The following is a 23,023-nucleotide window of genomic DNA, read 5'->3' as shown; positions in this document are numbered from 1 at the left end:
TATATTACATAGATATATTAGCTGCTGTGGCTATAACAGCTGTCAGGGACAAGACATCTCAGAGATCAACTTAGTGATGAACAACTACTGGGTTATTTAGAATCATAAACTGCTTATGTCACAGATGCAGTAGTTTATTTCATATTAGCATACATTATAAAACAGTAATTTGCTGCTTGTAAATCCTGCAAGGATCTCCTCGTAATGATACCTTAAAAAAAATACATAGATTAAAACAGCACTGTAATTGCTGCTATGAAAAATTTGTGTTATCTGTTTTTAATTTATAAATTACTAGTTCTGTGATTTTAATTATATATTGTAATATTTGGCTTTCTTTTTTTCACCTTCAGGGATTAGGAGAGATACCATTAGATACTCCATCAGCCAAAGGAAGGCGTTCTCATGCTGGCAGTATTGGAAGTACAAGGTCATCCTCTGTTTCTAGAGATGTTCTCAATTCAACTGAAAGGCAGGATCATTTGATATATCATATAATTTGATTAATTATTGTGTGGAAATAATTTTTCTAACTTTTTTCTTGAACTGGTTTCCCCCAGGAGGACTGTAAAAATTGAATGGAATGTTAAAAGTTTAAGTACAATACACAAACTGTGAAGTAATAAGGCAGTTGTATATTTACAGCATACTTATTGTCACCAAGCAGTTAAGGCTTGGTTAGGTTTTTAAAACAAATATACTGGCAGAACATTTTGTTGCCCTCTTTTTACATAGCTTGAGGCTTAATATACTAAGTCTAAATTGTACCCCAAGAGTTTTTTTTAACCTTTGAGAAAGTACTGTGTTCTTTTTGATAACTGTAAAATTATATTGTTGAATAATAGTTCCAAGGCAACATGAAAAGGCATGTTTTGTGATGTATTCCATTATTTGTGCTATAGTACTGTTTTTATGGGACCTCTGGAGAAAACATTGTGTTCAAAAAAAATTTTTTTATAATTTATCAAAAAATTAATACTCAAAGATACTGCAGAAAAAAGGAGGATAGTTTTATGAATGTGTCCCTTAAGTTATACAGATGACTTATTTAAGCTTAAATAATATAACACAAAGTCTTACTTCATTGCCCTCTTGTTGGGGGGAGTGGTGACTATGGATTCTTGATGGCCATACCAGCAGAGTACAAGATTAGATAAGTTCATTGTACTGGAAGGGGTTCAGTTGTGTTTTTGGAAACAGGCTAGACCTGATCTCCAAGAACTAGCCTAATTAAACACAGAGAAATCATCAACAGCAGGCTGGCCACTTAGTAAAGAATTCTTTGACCATCACAACCCATGAAACAGATTACTCAGTCTTTCTGCTTCTACAGTGACAGTTGCAGAGTAGCTGAGAATTGCATGGTTTTTAGGTCATGTACAAATATTAATGTAGCTATTAGTACTGTAACATATGCGAGCCTGTCTGGTGACCAACAGAGGATATACAAGATGAACTCAATCTTATCAATCCTGACATTGTTGACATAAGTAAAATCAAAGACAGAAAGCAGTTGCAACCAGTTGAAAAAAATCACTTCTTGGAGAAGGAGTTTGTGGAATTTGTTGACCAGAAGCAACAAGTAACATTTAATGGGACATTTGTTCATCTAGTATTGAAATCCTTGTTACAAGTATTTACAAAAATACCACTGTGAAAGTAATTAAAGCTTCTATACCAATTTCAAAGGAAAAACAGGTAGTAGAGAAATTTGGTGAGGAACTGTTTAAGACCCTCAAGATAATAGTAAACAAATATTTATTAAGTTCCTACTATATGATCAGCACTGTGTTAGGTATTGGAAGAACTTATATTTGATTAGAAACTGTGTGTGTGTGTGTGCGTGTGTACATATATATGTGTGTGTGTATATATGTATATATATATAAATGTAAAATATATACAAAGTTGAAATATGTGTACATATTATATTCCAACTAGAGAAGTGAAGAAGTAGATTACCATACTGGAAGGGTGGGAGGCATTGTGGGTCTACATACCCAGGAAATGGATGTTTCTATTATTAACATCTTCCTTGACAAAAGATACAAAATTAACTCATCATTGATTTCTTTATTGGGCGAATGACCACTGGGTCGCAAGGATCCCTAGTGGTAGGATAGTCAGAATGGCAGCTGAGGAAGTGGTCATATTTGGGCTCGTTCTAATTGCCAAGGATGCCTTTAGCTTTTGGCAAAGTGTTAGGAGAATTTTGGGTAGTGGGTCATATAGGAACCTATGGGAAGAGAAATACAATCTAACAACTCTCAAACTGAACTATCCCTAAATCCTTTCTGAGGAGACTCAGATTAGTCTTCAAGGTAGATACACACACACGAATAAATGTCTAAAATATTCAACAAGGACCAAAATAATTTATCTTAAAAAAGAGACATTTATATTTCATAGTCTTACGATATCTAAGCTGCTCATTTTCCAACTCAGATTGTTTAGCAAAAGAAAATAGTCCTAAGTACACTTCTAGAGAAAGATATTCATTGCCACTAGCTCTTTATAGAGCACAATAGCTTTTAAAAGCTATATATACATTTATATAGGCATACTTCAGTACTTTAAGCACTTGTGATTTCATCAGTGTGGAAGGGCCCTCTACAATTAAATCAACTTAAAATTAAGTCAGCATATACTCTCATACTTGATTACTTCAATGCAAAGGAAGGAATAACAATTTATTTTAAAATATGATTCATGAGTGAGGAGTGAAAGAGACCAAGACTTATAAACATCACAGGAGCCTTACTCATTTAATAATGATAATTTTCTTTGAGGAAAAAATCAGAAGGCACCAGGCATGACAAACACCAAAGAAATTACAAAAAATGAAATTAGTTCTATTTTGACAGGAAATGATTGTATAGTCAAACGACTGACTTGTTAAAATAAAGATTAGAATTAATAAAAAGCTAGCAGCAGGAATAAAAATGAGGGGGGAAAAAGAATATGCATTTAAAACAACTCTAACCTGACCTACTGAAACAAATTATGGATACAAAAAATATTATGGGTAGATGAAAGGGGAATGAAATAAGCATTTATATAGTGCCTACTCCATGTCCAGCACTATGCTAAGTGCTTTACAAATATTACTTATTATCTTAACAACTCACGAGAAAGGTGTTGTTATTCTCATTTTATACCTGAGGAAAGTGAGGCAACAGGTTTCTTTGACTTGCCTAGGGTCACACAGATAGTAAGTATTTGAGGCTGGATTTGAACTCAGGTCTTCCTGGTCTATTCTGATTTTTTTCCTCAAAGAAAATTAGCATTATTAAATGAGTAAGGCTCCTGTGATGTTTATAAGTCTTGGTCTCTCACTCCTCACTCATGAATCATATTTTAAAATAAATTGTTATTCCTTCCTTTGCATTGAAGTAATCAAGTATGAGAGTATATGTTGACTTAATTTTAAGTTGATTTAATTGTAGAGGGCCAATCCACACTGATGAAATCACAAGTGCTAAAGTACTGAAGTATGCCTATATAAACGTATATATAGCTTTTAAAAGCTATTGTGCTCTATAAAGAGCTAGAGCCTATTGCTCTATCTGCTGTGCTACCTAGCTGCCTCTTAATGAAAGGATATCAATAGTGATTATAATTTGAACTAGAAGTTTAACCTATGAAAACTTTGCATAAAGAAGTCTAAAAAATCCCAGAAAATTACCTTAGTAAACACTTCAGTCATTTTTTAAGCAAAGAGATATGGCAGGCAAGGGCAACGGTAATTTAGAGTTGGAAAATCTTACAGGAAAGAATAATGGGGTGAAGGTATAGCTGCTGCAGCCTTGTGGAGTCGGCAGTCTCTGCCTCTCCTCCTCCTGACTCACCGATGTTAGCTCTCACTGAGGAATAAGCCAGTTAGGAAGCTGCTCCACTGCCGTGGCATTCAAAGACACCGGCAAGACCCTCGTGGAGCCCAAAGTGGCCATTCACCGGATCCAGATCACCCTCACCAGCCGCAGTGTGAAATTCTTCAAGAAAGTGTGTGCTGACCTAATTAAAGGAGCCAAAGAAAAGAACCTGAAAGTGAAGGGACTTGTTCAAATGCCCACTAAGACACTTTGAATTCCAACAAGAAAAACTCCTTGCGGTGAAGGTTCAGACTTGGGATCAGTTCCAGATGAGAATCCACCTTATTGATTTGCACAGTCCTTCTGAAATTGTTAAACAGATCACTTCTATCAGCATCGAACCAGGTGTAGAAGTTGAAGTCACCATTGCAGATGCCTAATCAATCATCTCTTTTAATAAATTGATTGCAACTATTAAAAAAAAAAGAATAATGGAAAATTTGAGGAGTATTTCTCAGAAAGAAATAATGCAATGTAAAGAAAGTCTGAAGAAAATTTGGCAAGAAGCCAAACTAAGCAAAGTCATCCTCAGATCATGCAAGAACAGACTAGTTAAAGGACAGCAAACAGGACAAAGTTGGAAAAGATCTTTAAAGGATTTTATACCAAATTCTTTTTATCAAAGACAATAGAACCACTACATCTCTATTCTTTAAACATCACCATACTAGATGAACTTACTGAGGAGGAAAAAGTGACTCCAGAAAGGACAAAAGCCAGCAGCAGGTCTAGACTAGGGTATGTCAAGGAGATACATGAAAGACAGAACGATTGTATGAACATTGAAGATCAATTTAAAAGTTATCTGAAGGAGGGGAGAAGATACCAAAGGCATGGTAAAAATCTGACCTCATCACTACCCAAGAAATGGCAATCCAGAGAATATAGATAACTACTAACCCATCTGCCTTTGTCTAGCTATATAAAAATTTTCCTGAGAATAGTCATTCAGTAAACATTTCTTGTGTGTACCAGGCACTGTGCTAGATAAACACTGGGGATGCAAAGAAGGGCAGAAGACAATCCCTGCCCTCAAGGAGCTCACAATCTGGAGACAGCATGCAAACACAAGCTATATACAGAATAAATTGGAAATAACCAACAGAAGGAAGAAAGTAGAATTAAGAAGGATTAGGAAAAGTTGCTTGTAGGTGGATTGAAGGAAGTCAATAGGTAGAGATGAAGAAGAATAAAATTCCAGGTATGAGAGACAGCCAGTGGAAATTCCAGGAGGTGGGAAATGGAATGTCTTGTTCAAGAAATAGCAGGGAAGCCAGTGTCACTGGGATGAAGAGCACTGGGGGGAGAGAGGGTTAAGAAGACTGGAAATGTAGAGGAGGCCTAAGTTATGAAGGGTTTTGGATGCCAGAGGAGTTTGTATTTGATCTTGGAGGAATAAACCATTGCAGTTTATTAAGGGATGTGGGGGAGCAACATGATAGGACCTGTGCTTTAGAAAAATCACTTTGGTGGTGGAATGGAGTATGGACTAGAATGGGGAGAGCCTTTTGGCAGCAGATCAACCAGCAGGCCATAGTCCAGGAGTGAGGAGATGAGGGCCTGCACCAGGGTGGGGGCAGTACCAGAGGAGAGAAGGGGGTGAATTTGAGAGATGTTGCAGAGGTGAAATTGGCAAGCTTTGGCAACAGATTAGGGGCATGGGGGTGGTAAGAAATACTGAGGAATTGAAGATGACACCTGGTTGTGAGCTTGGGGAAATGGGAGGATGTGGTACCCTTAACAGTAATAAAGAAGTTTGAAACTGGGGAGAATTTGGACAGAAAGATAATGAGTTTTTTGACTTGTTGAGTTTAAGGTGTCTACAAGATATTCTGTTCAAGATGTCCAGTAGGCAGTTGGAGATGTGAGACAAAGTCAGCAGAAAGTTTGGGACCAGATAAACTGATTGGAGAGTCATCAGCATAAAGATGATAATCAAATCCGTGAGAACTGATAAGAACACTAAGTGAATTAGGATTGGGGGGGAGTGTGGGCGGAAGGACCCAGGACAGAGCCCATGGTTAAGTGGAACGACCTAGATTGAGATCCGGGCAGAAGAGGCCCAGGAGTGGTCCGATAGGTTGGAGGAGATCCCGGAAAGAGTAGAGTCTTTCTTCGTATACTTTGTTCTTCCTGAGTGGATAGTTAAGCCAGAGTCATTCAAATGGTTCTGGAGCACATCTAGGAGGCTCTGCAATTTTCTGGGATTTCATACACTTAGCACCCTGTAATCCATAAATAGGAGCATCTGGAGAATTTCACCATGTGCAGCAGGAGTTCTTAATCCTGGGTCCAAGAGGCCCATGGATAGATTTCAAGCAGTCTGTGAAATTGGATGAGAAAAAAAAAATACATCTTTATTTTCACTAACATCTAACTGAAATTTAACATTTCCTTCCATTTTAAACACATTATTCTGCAAAGAGGCCGTAGACTTCACCAAACCACTATCCATCATCCAAAGTTAAGAATCTCTGATCTATGGGGACTCATTTAATCACTTATTTTTGGATTCTACTGCTAGAATTACCCTAAGGAAATCATTGACAAAAAGAAATACCCCCCAAAATTCTTACAGCAGTACTTTTGTGATATCAAAGAACTGGAAACAAAGTAGATGTCCACTGATTTGGAAACAGCTAGATAATATGTGGTACATGAATTCCACAACAATATGTAGAGTGATGTGTAAAGAGAAACAAAAAATATGACGAATACTGAAAATCATGGAAAGAATTATGTGAATTGATCTAAGAAGTAAGCAGAGTCAAGAAAATAATATAAATAATAACTACAACAATATAAATCTAAGAAAAAAAATTACCATAAAGTTATCAAAAATGAATGTTGTAAAATTACAAAAAAGGAGCTTGGCCACGTAGAAGCAATACAGAAAGATACCTCACCCTACTCCTTTGCAAAGGTGGGGAGTGCACAGGTGTGGAACGTTACATTGAATGTCAGATTATTTCAATGTATTGCTTGTTTTAGGTTTTTGGGGGGTTTCGTTTGGTTTTTTGTTTGTTTGTTTTTCAGCCAAAGACAAGGTTTTTTAAAAATCTGCCATATTGGCCAGATTCTTAAGAAATCTAAGCATTTGTATTGCTAATGCAGGCGGGCCCAATTTTAAGAATCTGAGCCCTTGGGTAGAATCTTAAGGAATTTGAGCGTGTTGATTGGTTTTGATGAAATTTTTTTTCTCCTCTTATTTTTACTTTTAAAAAATTCTTTGTTATGATAAATGGCTTTCTAGGTAGGAGGAAGAAGAGGAATACACATTTAGATAATAACAAACCAAATATTCAAAGTCATTTTTTCAAATCACTTCTCTTTGGAAATAGCCATATGTTTAGCTATGCTTCAATAGGTATACTAGAAACTTGCAGGTAACTGCTTTGGCGGCTATGATAATCATTGCCACCAGTACCTCTAGATGAAAAGCAATTTTTGTCAAAGTCATCAGTGCCTGTAGGATCATTTTCAGGATTAGTTATTCCTATTTAGTCACAGTGTAGAAAATAGTATACTGTCAAAAAGCCTTGGCCACAGTAGATTACGCTGTTTTCGAAAAAATTCCTCATTTAATATTTTTCCTGGCCTTTTTGGGAGGAGAGGATTCTTCCTTCCACCATTTAAAAGGATTTATGAGTTCTAATAAACTAAAGAAGCCTCAAAAGAAATTTCTTCCCCAAGACCAGGGGAACAAACCGTAGAGAGTTTTGAGAATCCTGGGAATATAATTGTTTATTATATATATATATATATATATATGTGTGTGTGTGTGTATTACTGTGGTAAGTGACTTTGCAGAAAATTAAGTATGCTAAATATGCTTCTCTTCTTTCCCATTAGGGAGACTATAGACATACGTGAAATAAGAAAAACCATTCCCCGCAATTCTTCAGAAAGTGCTGAATATATTAAAGTTATAACAGGTTTATTGAATGCAAAAGACTTCCGAGATCGAATTAATGGAATCAAGCAACTTTTATCAGACACTGAAAACAATCAGGAACTTGTTGTTGGAAACATTGTAAAGGTAATAGTATGCAAAAAGTATTTGCAGCAGATAAGCCTCACTCCCTCTCTGTGTAGGTGAATAAATAAATTTAAAATATAACTTGATAATTTTATCACATTTAACTTTGTTTTGAGACCATGAAAATTAAAACTAATTGGAAAAATAAGACTTAGAAAGTAAGCCTAATTTAGAAGAGAATAAGACATTAAAATGAATTTAAAATGTCTGTAGTAAAAATAATAATATGTGGAGAGGTCCAGTTTGTTCAGAAAAAGGAAACTCTTTATATGTGGTTTTAAAATTAATTTGTAACTGACCTTACTTCATGTATACTTGAATTTAAAGTATATGGTCATTGTGACATTGTTAGAATATTATGCAAATTACATTTTAGATAAAAATTTGTGACACTAAAATGAAAACATTACTTGTTCTTTCATTTGAAATCAATTTGATTCATCTTATTTTAGATTTAATATAATAAAGTAATTTAATATTTAAGTCAATACATGATCTCATCAGTGTGAGTAGTACTCCCTCCAATAAGGTAGACCTTACCTGCTAAGAATGGGCTTCTTGTTCTGTTTTATGACTAGAATTAAGATTTTAATGGAATTATAATACTGAAATAAAGAATGACTTATAAAGCTTTTTTTCTTTTGCATAAAGGGCTCAAAAAGATAGCTTTTAAATGCAAATTTTTAATATCTATACAGTTGATTAATAGCTTATGACCTAGCTTATTACCATGGGCAGCTAGGTGGCACAGTAGATAGAGAGCCAAGCCTGGAGTCAGGAAGACCGAAGTTCAGATCTGGCCTCAGACACTTACTAGCTATGTGACCCTGGGCAAGTCACTTAGCCCTGTTTGCCCTCAGTTTTCTCATCTGTAAAATGAACTGGAGAAGGAAATGACAAACCATTCCAGTATCTTTGCCAAGAAAACCCCAAACAAGGTCACAAAGGGTCAAACACAACTGAAACAACTCGACAACAAATATAGTACTTGAAGGTCTGCAAAACACTTTACATATATTAACCTTGTGAGAAACTACTGAAATCACTGAACAATAAACCTAGGTCTAATTTACATTTTTTAGAGTTCTAGCATTAGTGATTAAAATTTTTTTTCCCATCTCATTCAGTATCATTAACTCATTTATTTTCAGATCTTTGATGCTTTTAAATCTCGGCTACATGACTCAAATAGTAAAGTAAATCTAATAGCTCTGGAAACAATGCATAAAATGATTCCTTTGCTCAGAGATAACTTATCACCTGTAATCAACATGCTCATTCCTGCAATAGTGGATAACAATCTAAATTCCAAGAATCCAGGAATTTACGCTGCTGCCACAAATGTTATTCATGCTCTGAGTCAGCATATTGGTAAGAAATTTTCATTTTAAAGCTAAAAGAGAGTTTACATTTATACTTGAGAAAATGTTCCTACTCTTTTATTTCTCAATTTCTTTAAGCACATTAACCTAGTAAAGAACTTTAAATTAATTACTTGGTTTTGTCATTGTGTAAACTTTTCAAACATATCTACATTCTAGAAATAAATGTTTTTCTGCCTCTTAATGAAAAATTAATATTCCATAACTATATTCACTTTCTCTTTTATCCACTTTTATTTAGACAATTACCTACTTCTACAAACTTTCTGTACAAAAGCACAGTTTTTAAATGGAAAAGCAAAACAGGATATGACTGAAAAGCTTGCTGGTAAATATGTTGAATTTTCTGATGATATGAATTTTTAGCTGTTTACAATTGGTAACCAGTATTAAGAAACCTACCTGATTCAGTATTATTTTGCCTTAAAGTTGAAGCAAGCCACGCCCCAACAAGACTTTTTAGAATTTTACAAAGCATTTTTTAATGTTTTCTGTCTTCCTAATAAAGCTTTAAAAAAAAAAAAGAGTCCTTAAAAGAAGCCCTTATGAAGCCCTTTGGAAATTACCTGTAAGACAGAGAGTATGCCCTCTCAGTATTTTTACCGTTGTGACCCATGATTTAGAATGTAGCTTTATTTCTTTATAATGGAATACAATTTTCACTTGGAAAGGAGCATCTCAGAGTGAAGTTGGGGTTTGACTCCCTCGTTCCTATTCTTTCTGAAGTAAATTATTGTGCCAAATGTTGTAGTATGTCTTATTCTGTTACAAATTTTAAAGTGGTTTAATTTAAAATGTTGAGATGTTTTATTTTCATTCTTTAGTGAATTTTTATAACACTCTTCTATGCTTGTTTCATATTTCATATTGGAATGTGTTATATTTTAGATGTTTTTAATTAAAATGAACTGAATTACAACAGATATTTACTTATATACCATACGATTGCATTTCAGATCTTGTTATGGATCTCTATCAAAGGAAACCTCACGCAGTAGAACAGAAGGTGGTGGCTGTCCTCTGGCACCTCTTAGGCAACATGACGAACAGTGGCTTCCTACCTGGAGCTGGAGGGAATATCCGAACAGCCACAGCTAAATTATCAAAAGCACTTTTTGCACAAATGGGTCACAGTCTACTAAACCAGGCTGCATCTCAGTCACCACAGATTAAAAAGACTTTAGAAGAATTGCTTGAAATGACAACTTAAAATGAATTATGTATGTTACTCCGTTAATATGTAATGCAATAAGATAGGCTAAAAATACCTGTTTACATGAAGACAGATGGAGCCTTTTTAAAAGTTATATTGTCACAGTACCTACCCTTTTCATTTAGAAACTATCTAGAATGGCAGCTTTTGACAGCTTGCAAAGCACACCTCTGTTTCATACTAGCACTACTACTCATGATCAAACCTCTAACACACATGAAACAGTCAGTATAACACTCACAAATTCTATTTGAGAACACATGGAATGAATCCATCTTTAACATTTATGAGGAAAGTCCTGCTCATTTGCACTCCTCTGTAGAAACTGCAGTATGTTGCCCTATATGTACAATTAGATTTGTAATTAAAAATATACTTTTTATTATGTAATCATGTTCTGATATGTCTTATTACTTAGCCTTATTTTACAAAAGTGGAAAAGAAGTCATTGAAATATATGTACCACAAAGAGGGATTTGTTTGCTACTTGTAAAAAAAAACATGTATTTCTTAAATCAGTCCACCAATATGATTGTGCAGTATTAGCTTGCTATTGCTGATATCTTGATGTAATATATTTGATTAACTATTGGGCATTATCATCTATGTAACTGTAAGATTTAAATAACTTATAATAAAGCATGATGACAAATTTTTAGGAAACAGATTTTCAAATATTTCAAAGTACACGTTTATTTAAGAAAACGTGTTAAATATAACTTCCCTATCTTTGTGTGAAAACACTAAATTTTCTCTCTGCCCAACATTTATAAAGGTATTATATCTCTGCCCAGTTGTATAATCTTCAACAATAGTGCCAGGTATTCTATAGATTTTCTCAAGGTTATCCAGATACAAGTACTGTACTACATTTTAAAAAGGAAAAGGAATGTTATAAAATAAAGGGATTTATTTCTGTAGATGTGTGAGGTGTTGTTTTTCCCAAAAAAAAAAAAATGGAAATATAATCAAATGTTGTCTTGAGATTCATTAATTCTTTTTTTGGTTTCTGATGTTGAAAGTAATGAGCAGACTCACCTTCAAATCCCCAAAACATTCAGGACTGAAAAAGTATATAGATGCACTTGATGTAAAGAAAGTATACTGCCCATGTGGTGGTAGAAAACTATTAATACTATAAGAATAGTATTACAGTAAAAACAAATATACTGCCTATAGAAGAGTGGGTGCTCTGGTATCTAGAATGATGGTCTTTTTCTCAAGAGACAATCCTCCACTAAAGAATTCTTACATAGGTAGCTGTCATGAAGTCCAATTTACTTGTCTCTGGAGACACCACTTTGGATTGGTTGCAGTTCAAGGCTTAGAATCTCGAGCTGAGTCTCTAGTTTTTGTAGTTCTGGAGACCATGGCAACACCTAATTGAACTTTTCTAACAAAGTACTTCATGTATTTGTTTTTGACAGTTCATCCTTTGCTTTATAGCATATCTGTTAAGGCAGTTCTAGCCAGTCAAGTCAGGAGTTGAGGGGAGGAGGGTTCAGTTTTGGCCATTAGACATTTTAACATTAAAAAATAATTCTTAGTTTATTTCTCCTCTAATTTTTTTATATTCCTTTTGTTTATTTTAGGTTTATTTGTTGGCTTTCTATTTTTTAAAATGCATATTCAGTTCATCAGTCATCTCATTTTCTATTTTGTTAAAAATGTATATTTGTAGGAAGAGAATTTTTCCTAGAGGATTGCTTTAGCTGCATCTCAGAATAGATACTCTGGAAACTAAACAAAACTATAGGAATTAGAAATAAAACTAAAAGTTGGTTCTTTGGAAAGACTAGTAAAATTGATAAACCTTTAGCCAGTCTGATTAAAAAGAGGGCAGTAAATCAACAAACCAACAAAATAGCAAACAAACAAAATGAAATTACAACAAAACTGAAAGTTAGAACCTGCTGTGCACAGTTTTATGCTAACAAAACTGACAGCAAAAAAGAAATAGAATGCCTTCAGAAATAATAAACTAAATGAAGACCAATTGGAGGTCTTAAGTAATTCAATCTCAGAATAAGAAATGGAAACTGCTGGGGCAGGTAAGTGACACAGTAGATAGAGCACCAACCCTTGAGTCAGGAGGACCTGAGTTCAAATGTGGCCTCGGACACTTGACACTTACTAGCTGTGTGACCTGGGCAAGTCACTTAACCCCATTGCCTAGCAAAAAAAGAAAGAAAGAAATAGAAATTGCTGTAAGGGAACTACTAAAGGGGTGGGGGGAAGAATGACTCAACTCTGATGGATTCACCGGAGAACTCAAAACTTTTAAGGAATTAGTATCGATACTATATAAATTATTCTCAAAAATTGAAAAAGAAAGCACCCTACTAGATTCTTTTTATGAGTTAAATACAGTTCTAGTCCTTAAACAAAGGAAAAATAAAGCACAAGAGGAGAACTATGAGACCAATATCATGAATATTGGTTCAAAACTTAAATCCTTTCAGACAAACTGTGGTGGTTCACCTAAGAAATCATCATGACTAAGTTGGATTTATGCCAGGGATAAAAGGATGGCTCCTTTACTAGATAAAATAATAAAATTCATTTTGAAAAATAAAAGATCTGAATATCAAGTTAAATAATGAAAAGAGGTAGGGACAAAAGGGGAATGGCGCTTTCAGACCTCAAGCCATATTATAAAGCAGTAGTCATCAAAGTCATCTAGTGCAAGCTAAAATATGTATGTGTATATATAATTAAATTTTGTTTTAACAGGGAAAGACATTAACAATTTGAGAGATATGTACAGTCACTATTGACTTGTTAGTAAAAAGAATTTGTAAAATTTCAAAGTGGAAAAATAACAAGGAAAGCACATGAAATATATAAACCCCAAAACTATAAACAGGTAACTAAAAATAAAAAATGAGAAATGGACAACAGAATTGGCATTGCCTCAGACTAGAATGATTTCATCCAGAAGTTTAACCAGTATAAATTAATTGCCACAACAAGGAGACCAAAAGAGCCTGGAAAATGCTTTAGTCAGCAAACAACTGACTTCTTTGCCAAACAGAAATAGCTAGCAAAGTTAACACCCACTTAAAATATGTGGTGAACAATCATGAGTAATATTGTTTTAAAGCAGAGAGAAACAGTAGAGGATAAGACCAGTTTAAAGAACATGTGAGAAAATATCCAATTAAACAAAGTCATCCCAATGGCATTAAAGGATAGAAAAGGAAAGACTACAAACAGGAAAAAAAAAAAAAAAGGAAAAGATTAGAATAGTTAGAAAGGGTCCTAAAGAAAGAAGTGAGGGGCAGCTAGGTGGTGCAGTGGATAGAGCTCTGGCTTTGGAGCCAGGAGGACCTGAGTTCAAATCCAACCTTAGACATTTGAAACTTACTAGCTGTGTGACCTTGGGCAAGTCACTTAACCCCGATTGCTTCACCAAAAAAGCAAAAAACAAACCAAAAAAAGGAAGAACTGAAATAAGAAAAAAACAGCCAGATTGGCTTGTGTATAGAGGAGACTTGTGCTGAAGGCAATAGTGAGAGCATGGAAAGAGGTATCTACAGGAGAGGGAAATACCAAAGGTGTGGGAAAAGATTTCAGACCCTATTAATGCTAAAAAGAAAGAAGAAAGAAAGGAAAGAGAAGAGGAAATGAAGGGAGGGAGGAAAAGAAGGAAGGAAGGAGAGGAGGGAAGAAAGGAAAGGAAAGAAAAGCAAAGAACATGAGAAAATCTATAATTGACAACCTATGTGCTTATTTTGCCAGCTATACATCATTCTTTGCCTTGGACCTCTTTTTTTTTCCAGCAATGGTCTTTTTTGTTGTTGTTGTTGGTATATTGTGTGTCTTTATTCAAAATATAAAGCTTCTTTGTCAATCCAAGGACATATGAAAGAAATGGGTAGATAAAAAATATGTATCAAATATAGTAATAAGGGCCACAAAGGGGAAATCCAAGCGGTGCATTAAATGCTTGGATGTGCCACAGGAAATTATGTAAAGAGATTGGTCTTTTTTTTTTTAAAAGAAAACTTTTATATTTTGTGAGGTAAGTGTTCTATAAGGTTTAAAACACTACAAATCAACTAAGAAAAATTTCAATGACAATTTTTTTAAAAGGTTAAAAAATTTTTTTTAAATAGTCTTAGGAGTTCATTTAAACATAGGACCTTTTCACTTGTCTCATGTTGTTGTACTATTCAGTGACTAAGTAGAAATACAAGTTGAGTAGGCTTTATTATTTAATGCTGATTTTATCCATTACCAAAAAGGTGATTTTAACTGTGACCCTTGCATAAAAACAAATCTTGATATCTAAAAGCAAATGAAATTTCTAATTATTTCTACTCTGTACATTTCTTATTAAACTGTAGTCATCCTGGATATTTTAAAATTCAACCAAGTAATGATAAGTGGAATGGTTACTATTTATGCTATAATATGTTTTTGGTTATATCAGACAAAACTTTCTTTTACAGTCATCTTCAAGAATAGGGGGAAATCTTCAGATGCAATGGTTTGTATTACATTTTGTTTTATGTTTTGAAAATTCTAGAAAAGCTTTGACCAACTTCATTTAGAGAGAATTATAACTTTACTATTAAGCCCTGCTTGGGGTTCTAATTCTCTGTGAACATACTAAAAGAAAAAAAGTCAATAAATTAAAAAGCACTGCAACATAATGTTCAATAAATCCAAGAACAGGCACTGAGGTAAGGACTCTTTTTGTTGTGAGGCAATTGGGATTAAATGACTTGACCAAGGTCACACAGCTAGTGTCAAGTGTCTGAGGCCGGATTTGAACTCAGGTCCTCCTGACTCCAAGGCACCACCTAGCTACCCAGGACTTATCATTTTAAAAAAATTGCTGGGATAATTGGAAAACAGAACAACTGGGTGGCACAGTGGATAGAGTGGTAGGCCTGGAGTCAGGAAGACCAGAATTCAAATCTGGCATCAGATATTTACTAGCTGCCTAGCCTTGGGCAAGTCACTTAACCTTGTTTGCTTGAGTTTCCTCATCTGTAAAATGAGCTGGAAAAGGAAATGGCAAACCATTCCAGTATCTTTGCCAAGAAACCCCACCCCGCAAAAAAAGGGGCCATGAAGAGTCAGATATGACTGAAAACAAATGAACAACAAAAACTGGAAAACAGGCTTGTAGAAATTAAATTTAGAACATCTCACACCATGTACCACATAATAAACTTCAAATGAATACATGACCTAGATATAAAAGTTCATATAAATTAGGCCAGAAAAAAAAGGAGAAACTCTCACAGCTAAGGAAAGGGACTTTGCTTCACTCAGCATATTTCATTGATCCCATTGACCAAGTGGGAGAGAAACGATTGAAAGAGAGAAAAAGAACAATCTTAATTCCACAAAATTGAAAAGTTTTTGTATCCAAAAAAAAAAGGGAATGTGATTATGATGGGTTGCTTGTGCTTGGACTGCAGCCCTAGGACCATATCTCTCCCCAGCCCAAAGACCCATCTCTGGCAATAACTCATGAGTGGGCCCAGTGAGGCAAACTATCTCTCCCTGTTACAAGAGCAAGCTGACCTCTGTAGAATTTCCCTTGTATGAACAGGACTATTTTGTACTAGCAGAACTATCATTTACTGATTCCCACAGTAACCTCTCAATACAGAGGTCAAGCTATAGACTGCAATTCCCAAGGCTATCTTGTTACAAATATACAGACCCCTTAGAAGGCCCCCCTCTGCTGTGCCCCTAGGGTTTCCAACAGTGAATGACACCTGCATCCAAGGTACAGAAACTGTATGTCACCATATAATTAGCATATTTGGCACACAATGCTCTAAATTATTTTTATATAAGCTTTAGCACCACCCCCATTAGGTTTCAAGTTCCCTAGAGCACCAGACCTGGATTCAGGAGGACCCAAGATCAAATCCAGTCTCAGACACATAACACTTACTAGTGGTGTGACCCTGGGCAAGTCACTTAACCCCATTGCCTAACCAAAAAAAAAACAAAAAACAAAACAAGTTCCCTAAAGAGCTCTGCCTGCTTTATTAGCATTACGATAAACTTTTTGCCCCTTGACTGGAAGACTGCTTGAGTCTGAGAATTCTTTCCAGATAGCTCTGCACTGTACCTGGATAATTTGGGGATCCCTGTACCCAAAAACTGCATCCGTTAGAATGAGAAAGGAAACACTTAACTGGGGAAAAAATCTACGGCACATTTTTCTGATGTAATATATCCTAGATACATAGCAAAAATGATACAAGTATCAACTGGGCAGCTAGATGGTTGAGTAGTTAGTATTGTACTTGGAATCAAAAACACCTGATATCAAATGCTTCTTTGGAAATTTTTTTTAGCTGTGTAAACCTGGGCAGATCACTTAACCTCAGCCTCAGTTACCTAATCTGTAAAAATGGGGATAATAACAACACCTACCTTGGGTTTGGAAAGAGCTATCCAATCAAAGAAAAATGCTACAGAGGGAAGAGTACTTGCAGTTCGAGAAGTTCAGGAGTAAAGTGAACTTCCAGGGTAGAGATGTTTTTGTGGCATAATAGAAAGAGCCTGGAGGAGTTCATTCCGGAGAGAAAAAAAATTCTGTCCTTAGTTCCATCTCTCACCAAATTTTCTTTGGGTTCTTGTCTTTGAATACACATCTGCAGAGAGTATCTCCCTTGCTTTGTTTCCATGGGTCAAACAGAAGAAGGCATTCCTAAACCAGTCAAAATTGAACCTTCTTGAATTGAGCCCCTTTTTGCAGAGTTGCCTCAACTCTGGTAGTTATGATGAAGAGTTGTGCCTCAAGGTAACCAACTGACAAATGTAGCTCAGGACTGTATATCATAGCATAGAGTATAACCTCACCTTATCTGCCTTCCCAGGTGTCACAGCTCCTTTCTTAGTTACTTACTCTCTTCATTATCCACTCAAAGTATAAAGTTAGAAGACTTTTTTAACACTTTTAGCACTGAACAACAAAATAAATCAATGAGATACAGCATTGATTGGATTGGAGTATATATATCCAATGGAATGCTGAGCCTGTACCCCGGCTGCTTCGGTAGAAAAAGCTCAGTGGAAAAAGGATTTGGCTACTTTGCAATGACTAAGCAATCCTCTTCTTGACTGAGCAGAAACAGCCAAAGACTCAGTAGATCTTTAAAAGAAAATGACCCTCCCTTGGCCTCTCTCTTTTCCCCCCATCTGCAGGGAGTGTCAGCAATATTTGAAGCAATACCTAGAAAACATAGGGGGAGAGAAGACTGATGTTTCTGCTCACCAGAAGACATGGTAAACTGTAAGTGCATAATACCTAAAGCACATGTGTGAGCAAGCCTGATTCTGGATGTTAGGCCTCTTCTTTTTTATTTCTTTCCTGTGTATAGGTGATCACACAGCAATACCGAGATAGACATGTCCAGTCCTGAAGGCAATCTTGAGCTCATGAGGCTCTAAGTCTCTGATTTGGAGCTAGCTGAAAGTAAGGGAGATTCTGCAAAAGAGATGATGACCTGAATCAGGGGCACACTCTCCCCTATAGTACCTCAGGCCCTAACTAGAAAGAAAGAAGAAAGCATTTATTCAGCAAAGTAGGAAGCATTATACTAAGTATGGGCAATACAAATAAAAAAGTAAAACAGTCCCTGCCCTCAAGGAGCTCACATTCTTTTTTTAAATTATTATTATTTAATATTTTATTTTTCCCCCAATTACATGTAAAAATAATTTTAACATTCTTTTTTTCTTCAAATTTTGAATTCCAAATTCTCTCTCTCCCTCCTGTCCACCCCCATTGAAAAGGCAAGTAATTTGAAATAGGTTATAAATAAGTAGTCATGCTAAATACATTTCCATGTAAGTCATTCTGTGAAAAAAAAATACACACACACACACACAAACATACACACACATCTAAAATAAATAAAGTAAAGAAAAAATATCTTCAATCTGCATTCAGGCTCCATCAGTTCTTTCTCTGGAGCTGGACAACACCTTTCATCAAAAGTCCTTAGGGGCAGCTAGGTGGCACTGTGGATAGAGCACCGGCCCTGAAGTCAGTTGGACCTGAGTTCAAATCCAGCCTCAGACCAAATACTTGACACTTACTAGTTGTGTGACCCTGGGCAAGTCACTTAACCCCAACTGCCTTTTAAAAAAAAAAAAGTCCTTCAGAAATATCTTGAATCATTGTACTGCTGAGAATAGCTAAGTGATTCACAGTAAAATCATCATATAATATTGTTACTGGGTACAGTGTTCAAGGAGCTCACATTCTAATGGGGGAGAAAACAAAATATGTACAAACAAGTTACATAGAAGATAGATAGGAAATAATTCTTAAATAATTATTTAATAATAAGGAATAATGATTAAAAGAGGGAAGGCACTAGACTTAAGAGGGATTGGGAGAGGTTTTCTATAGAAGACGGGATTTTAATTGGGATTTGAAGGAAACCAGAGAAGCTGAGAGGTAGAGTTGAAGAAGAAGAGCATTCCAGGTGTGGGGGACAGTCAGAGAAAATGCCTGGAACCAAAGGGACACAAGAACTAGGTCTTGTCAGTTTTGCCTTTACAATTATATCTCGGATCCATCCTACAACCAAGAGTCAATAATGAAAAAGCATTTATTGTGCCTACTAAGTGCTACTCACTGTGCTAAGCACTGGCGCTACAAATACAAAGAGGAAAGACAGTCCTCGAGCAGCTTACATTCTAAATGGGGAACACAATATGTCAAAGAAAGCTGAAGTGGAAGGGAGTGAAGGAAGGGGAGAAAATGATACCCTTGGGGCATGGTAAAAAAGTACAAAATGAGTACAGCCAAGAGGAAAATGGGGCAAAGTCAACTACTGTCAGTTAGACGCCTCCCTGCTAGGGTTAAAATTGACTCTGAAACAAAAAGGAAACTGTGGACAGTTACCAAGCCATCTATGATTTAATCTGCAAAGCTAGCATTTGCATAGCAAACTGGGTCACCTGACTCCTGAGGTCAGAGACCAAGAGTGATTAACATAAATAGTTTTTATAACAAAAAAGAAGAATCAGAAAAATTATAGAAACTTGTTTTGAACATAATTCAATTGGACAAGGTAGGTCAGCTGACTAGTTAGCCTCCCCTAGACTTTCTTAACCCTATGCCAGACACCCTTTCCTCCAGGTGGTAACTTTTGTAACCAGTGGAAAAGAGGAATTTGTGGTCAGTGGTTAGCAGTCACCACACATCTTTGTTAGAATAGCATTACTCAACTCACACTCTAGCTCAAGGAAAAAAAAGGGGGGGGGGGGGGCTTATCTTTCTGGCTATTCTTTCTCCAGCTGCCAGAAAGGGGAATTTAGCCTCTGGTCAACCCTCCCCCCCTTTCTACTAGAAAGGGAAATTTAGCCCTTTGAAAAATCTTATAATCTTATGATTATTTTATTCTTCTAAATTATCTGCTACTCAAAGATAGTCTTCTTAATCTATTCATTAAATCTACAGGTAACCTAGACTTAAAAGACTATGTTAATCTGATTTAGCTGTTAGGGCCACCTTTTCCTAAAGAAGGTAGTTTAATCCTATAGTCAAACTAAAAATAAATCGAATTAATCAATAATAGCTGATTTCCTTTGTCACTAAGACTATTGAGATAGTCTCCTAATTGGTCTTTTGTTTTGCCCCTCTTTTGTCTATCCTTGAAGTAGCTGCTGAATTGGTATTCCTTAAGCACAAGTCTGGCCGTATTGTATTCCTCAAAAAAGCTCCAGTGGTTTCCTATTGGTTCTAGGATAAAATAGAGTTGGTGTATGATTTTTTTGTTCACAGATGATTGTGCACTCAATGCAGCCTCTGAGGCTGAGATGCAAGAAAATATAGATCAATTCACTGCTGCTTGTGCTAATTTTGGCCTAACAATTAACACCAAGAAAACAGAGGTTCTTCACCAGCCAGCACCACACCATCCATACGTGGAACCATTGGTTATAGCACATGGAGAAGTTTTGAATACTGTGTATAAGTTCACTTACCTTGGCAGTATGCTTTCCAGGGAAGTACACATAGATAATGAGGTTGACCAGTGCATTGTCAAAGCTACTCAGTGTTTGGGAGGCTCTGAAGGAAAGTGTGGGAGAGAGGAGGTATCAGATTGCCTACCAAACTGAAGGTCTATTGAGTCATTGTGCTGACTGATGGGGTGGTGGAACTGTTGCCTTTTGGGGTGATGGGAACTCTGAAATGCAAGGGTACAAGGGATCTGCCTCGAAAGAATTAGACCACTCAAGCCTTCTTTCAGTCAAAGTATGGAGATTTTATTATAATACCAATTAGGCAAGCAAGATTTCTAGTAAATCTGAAGGATTGTGACACCAGTTGGAGCAGGTGAGATTCTTCGGGAATCTGTGCAATTTAATGGGGATAAGATTGATACTTTTATACAAAAAAGACTATAAGCTGATGTGGATGAGATTAAAGACTGGCAAGTAACCTGGGATAGGCCAGATACAGATAATAAAAAGAGTGAGTGGTCAGAGAGCCATAGTGAAAGGGCAGTTAAAAGGATTATTGAGTATCTAGGTAGACTGGGATGGACCAGATGCCTCAGGGGAAAGGCCAGTGTGGGAAAGTTCAGGGACTGAGTTGTGTTCAAAGATATGGTCTTTTTCATTTTAGGGGTCCAACACAAATCACATAACCCCATCAGGACCTGGACCCTGAAAGGCAAAGACCATGTCTCTGGAAGCAACCCAGAATCCCAACAAGGCCCTGTGAGAAAATCTTTCCTTGTTACAAGCATGTGGAGATCTGACCCTGCAATTCCTTAGATAAAGGCTATCAGTACAGACACAGGGGTGCTGGCCCAAGGACTCTTTTCCTGGCACTGATGAGGATAGGATCTAGACCCCAAAAGGAAAAAACCCTGGACTTTCCCACATGGCCAAATCTCAGGCATTCACCTGAGGCTATAATCCCATCAAATGGCCTTTCATTGTGGCTATACCCAATCTCCCAACTCTCTATTACCCTTAACCTAACCTAGACCTCCCTATGTCCTAGGCCACTTCCCACCCTTAATCCTATCTAGGCTCCATTCTCCCTTGGCCACCCCTGGAGTTCTATTACCTCATTAGACTACTTGGCCACTCCTAGACCCCTCCCATAGTCTTTCTGTATATAAGATCTATCTTGTCTCCATTAAGATGCTCTAATTCTTATAATGTAGCCACTGCTCAGATTTTTACAATCTAGCCAATAACTCACAGATGCTCAGATTCCTTAAGAGTCTGTCTAATATGGCAGATCTTTAATAAACCTTGTCTTTGGCTGAAAGAAGGCTTGGGTCGAATTCTTTCAGGCAGTACCTGCGTGTCGTGATCTCAGGGTCCCAGGACCCCTAAACCTCTAGACCTCATCAGCACCAGATCCCCAAGGACCATGCCTCTGGCAAACTTTTGCATAAACAGAACTATCTTGACCCCACAACAAAGCTCTCTCTGTTGACTTCCCAAGTTTTCCTATACATTCCGTGAGCCTAGCACCTGGACTACTTGTGTATACTGACCACTCCCTAATCTCTTCCTGATCACCTAATTAGAATATGTGGCATTCTTTTCACTGTCCCTTTTCTATATAAGCTTTAGTATCATTCCCATTAAGTTGCAAGTTCCCCAAGGAACTTCACCTGCCTTATTGGGGTCACAATAAACTTTGCCACTTGACTGGAAGACAGTTTGAGTACCTGAATTCATTCCAGGTGACATCACCCTGTACGCTGACATTTTGGGGGGCCCAGCACACCTAAGCCATGTCAGCACCCCTAAACCTCATCACTGACCTCATGGTTACATGTTTGTGAAACCTGGACAGCACCATGCTAGGAAACTGAATTATTTCATTTGAAATGTCTTAGAAATAGTCTAAAGATCACCTGGTTGGATAAGGTACTAGATACTGAGGTCAAGCTAAATTGCCAAGCATTTAAACTCTATTGCAGAGAGGACAACTCCAATGGGCTGTCCACATTGTTCGAATGCCAAAGGTATGTTTGTCAAAAAGACTACTTTACAGAGAACTCACGCAAGGCAAATGCTCACATGGAGGTCAGAAGAAGAGATACAAGGAGACTCTCAAGGACGCTTTGTGACAACAGCTCTGGAATTGATTATGTGATGTGAGAGACACTGGCAGTGGCCAGCATAGAAGGCGCTATGCTTTATGAGCAAAGCAGAACTGCAGTAGCTCAAAATAAATGTGAGACTGGCAAATTTAGAAACATCTGCACCCCCGATGTTTACGTGGACTATTTGGGCCTGACCTGTGGTAGAACCTTCTGAGCTCCTATTGGACTGATGGGTCACATTTGGATACACTTATAGCTTGACTCTAACATACTGTTGTCATTTTGGTACTCTTTGAGCTGCACGACAACCAACCAGGATAAAATAAAAACTCTTGTTTTCACAATCTAGTACCGACCAATCTTTCTAGCTGATTTTCACATTACTCCTCCCTCATGTACTCTACTTGCAGTCAAACCAAACTGGCCCACTTGTAATTTTCCATATATAC

The 23,023-nt window shown here is 36.6% G+C and overlaps 1 protein-coding gene across 3 annotated transcripts in view; it reads left to right on the top strand.

Moving 5' to 3' along the window:
* Window positions 1–11,426, top strand: part of LOC114030138 (TOG array regulator of axonemal microtubules protein 1-like) — a 96,664-nt gene extending 85,238 nt beyond the window's left edge. For 2 of the 3 annotated variants that reach the window (XM_027844881.1, XM_027844879.1), the window contains 5 exons: window positions 354–472; window positions 7,725–7,911; window positions 9,063–9,282; window positions 9,535–9,621; window positions 10,250–11,426. In XM_027844881.1, coding sequence (XP_027700682.1) covers window positions 354–472; window positions 7,725–7,911; window positions 9,063–9,282; window positions 9,535–9,621; window positions 10,250–10,503 — 867 coding nt within the window. In that variant the 3' untranslated portion in view covers window positions 10,504–11,426. The remainder of the gene's footprint in view (window positions 1–353; window positions 473–7,724; window positions 7,912–9,062; window positions 9,283–9,534; window positions 9,622–10,249) is intronic. The other variant, XM_027844880.1, reaches the window with a different exon arrangement.
* Window positions 11,427–23,023: the final 11,597 nt, after the last annotated feature.

The sequence above is a fragment of the Vombatus ursinus genome, unplaced genomic scaffold (genome assembly GCF_900497805.2).
Source record: "Vombatus ursinus unplaced genomic scaffold, bare-nosed wombat genome assembly UNPS02014945.1, whole genome shotgun sequence".
NCBI lineage: Eukaryota > Metazoa > Chordata > Mammalia > Diprotodontia > Vombatidae > Vombatus > Vombatus ursinus.
This window is presented reverse-complemented; position numbering and strand designations above follow the sequence as displayed.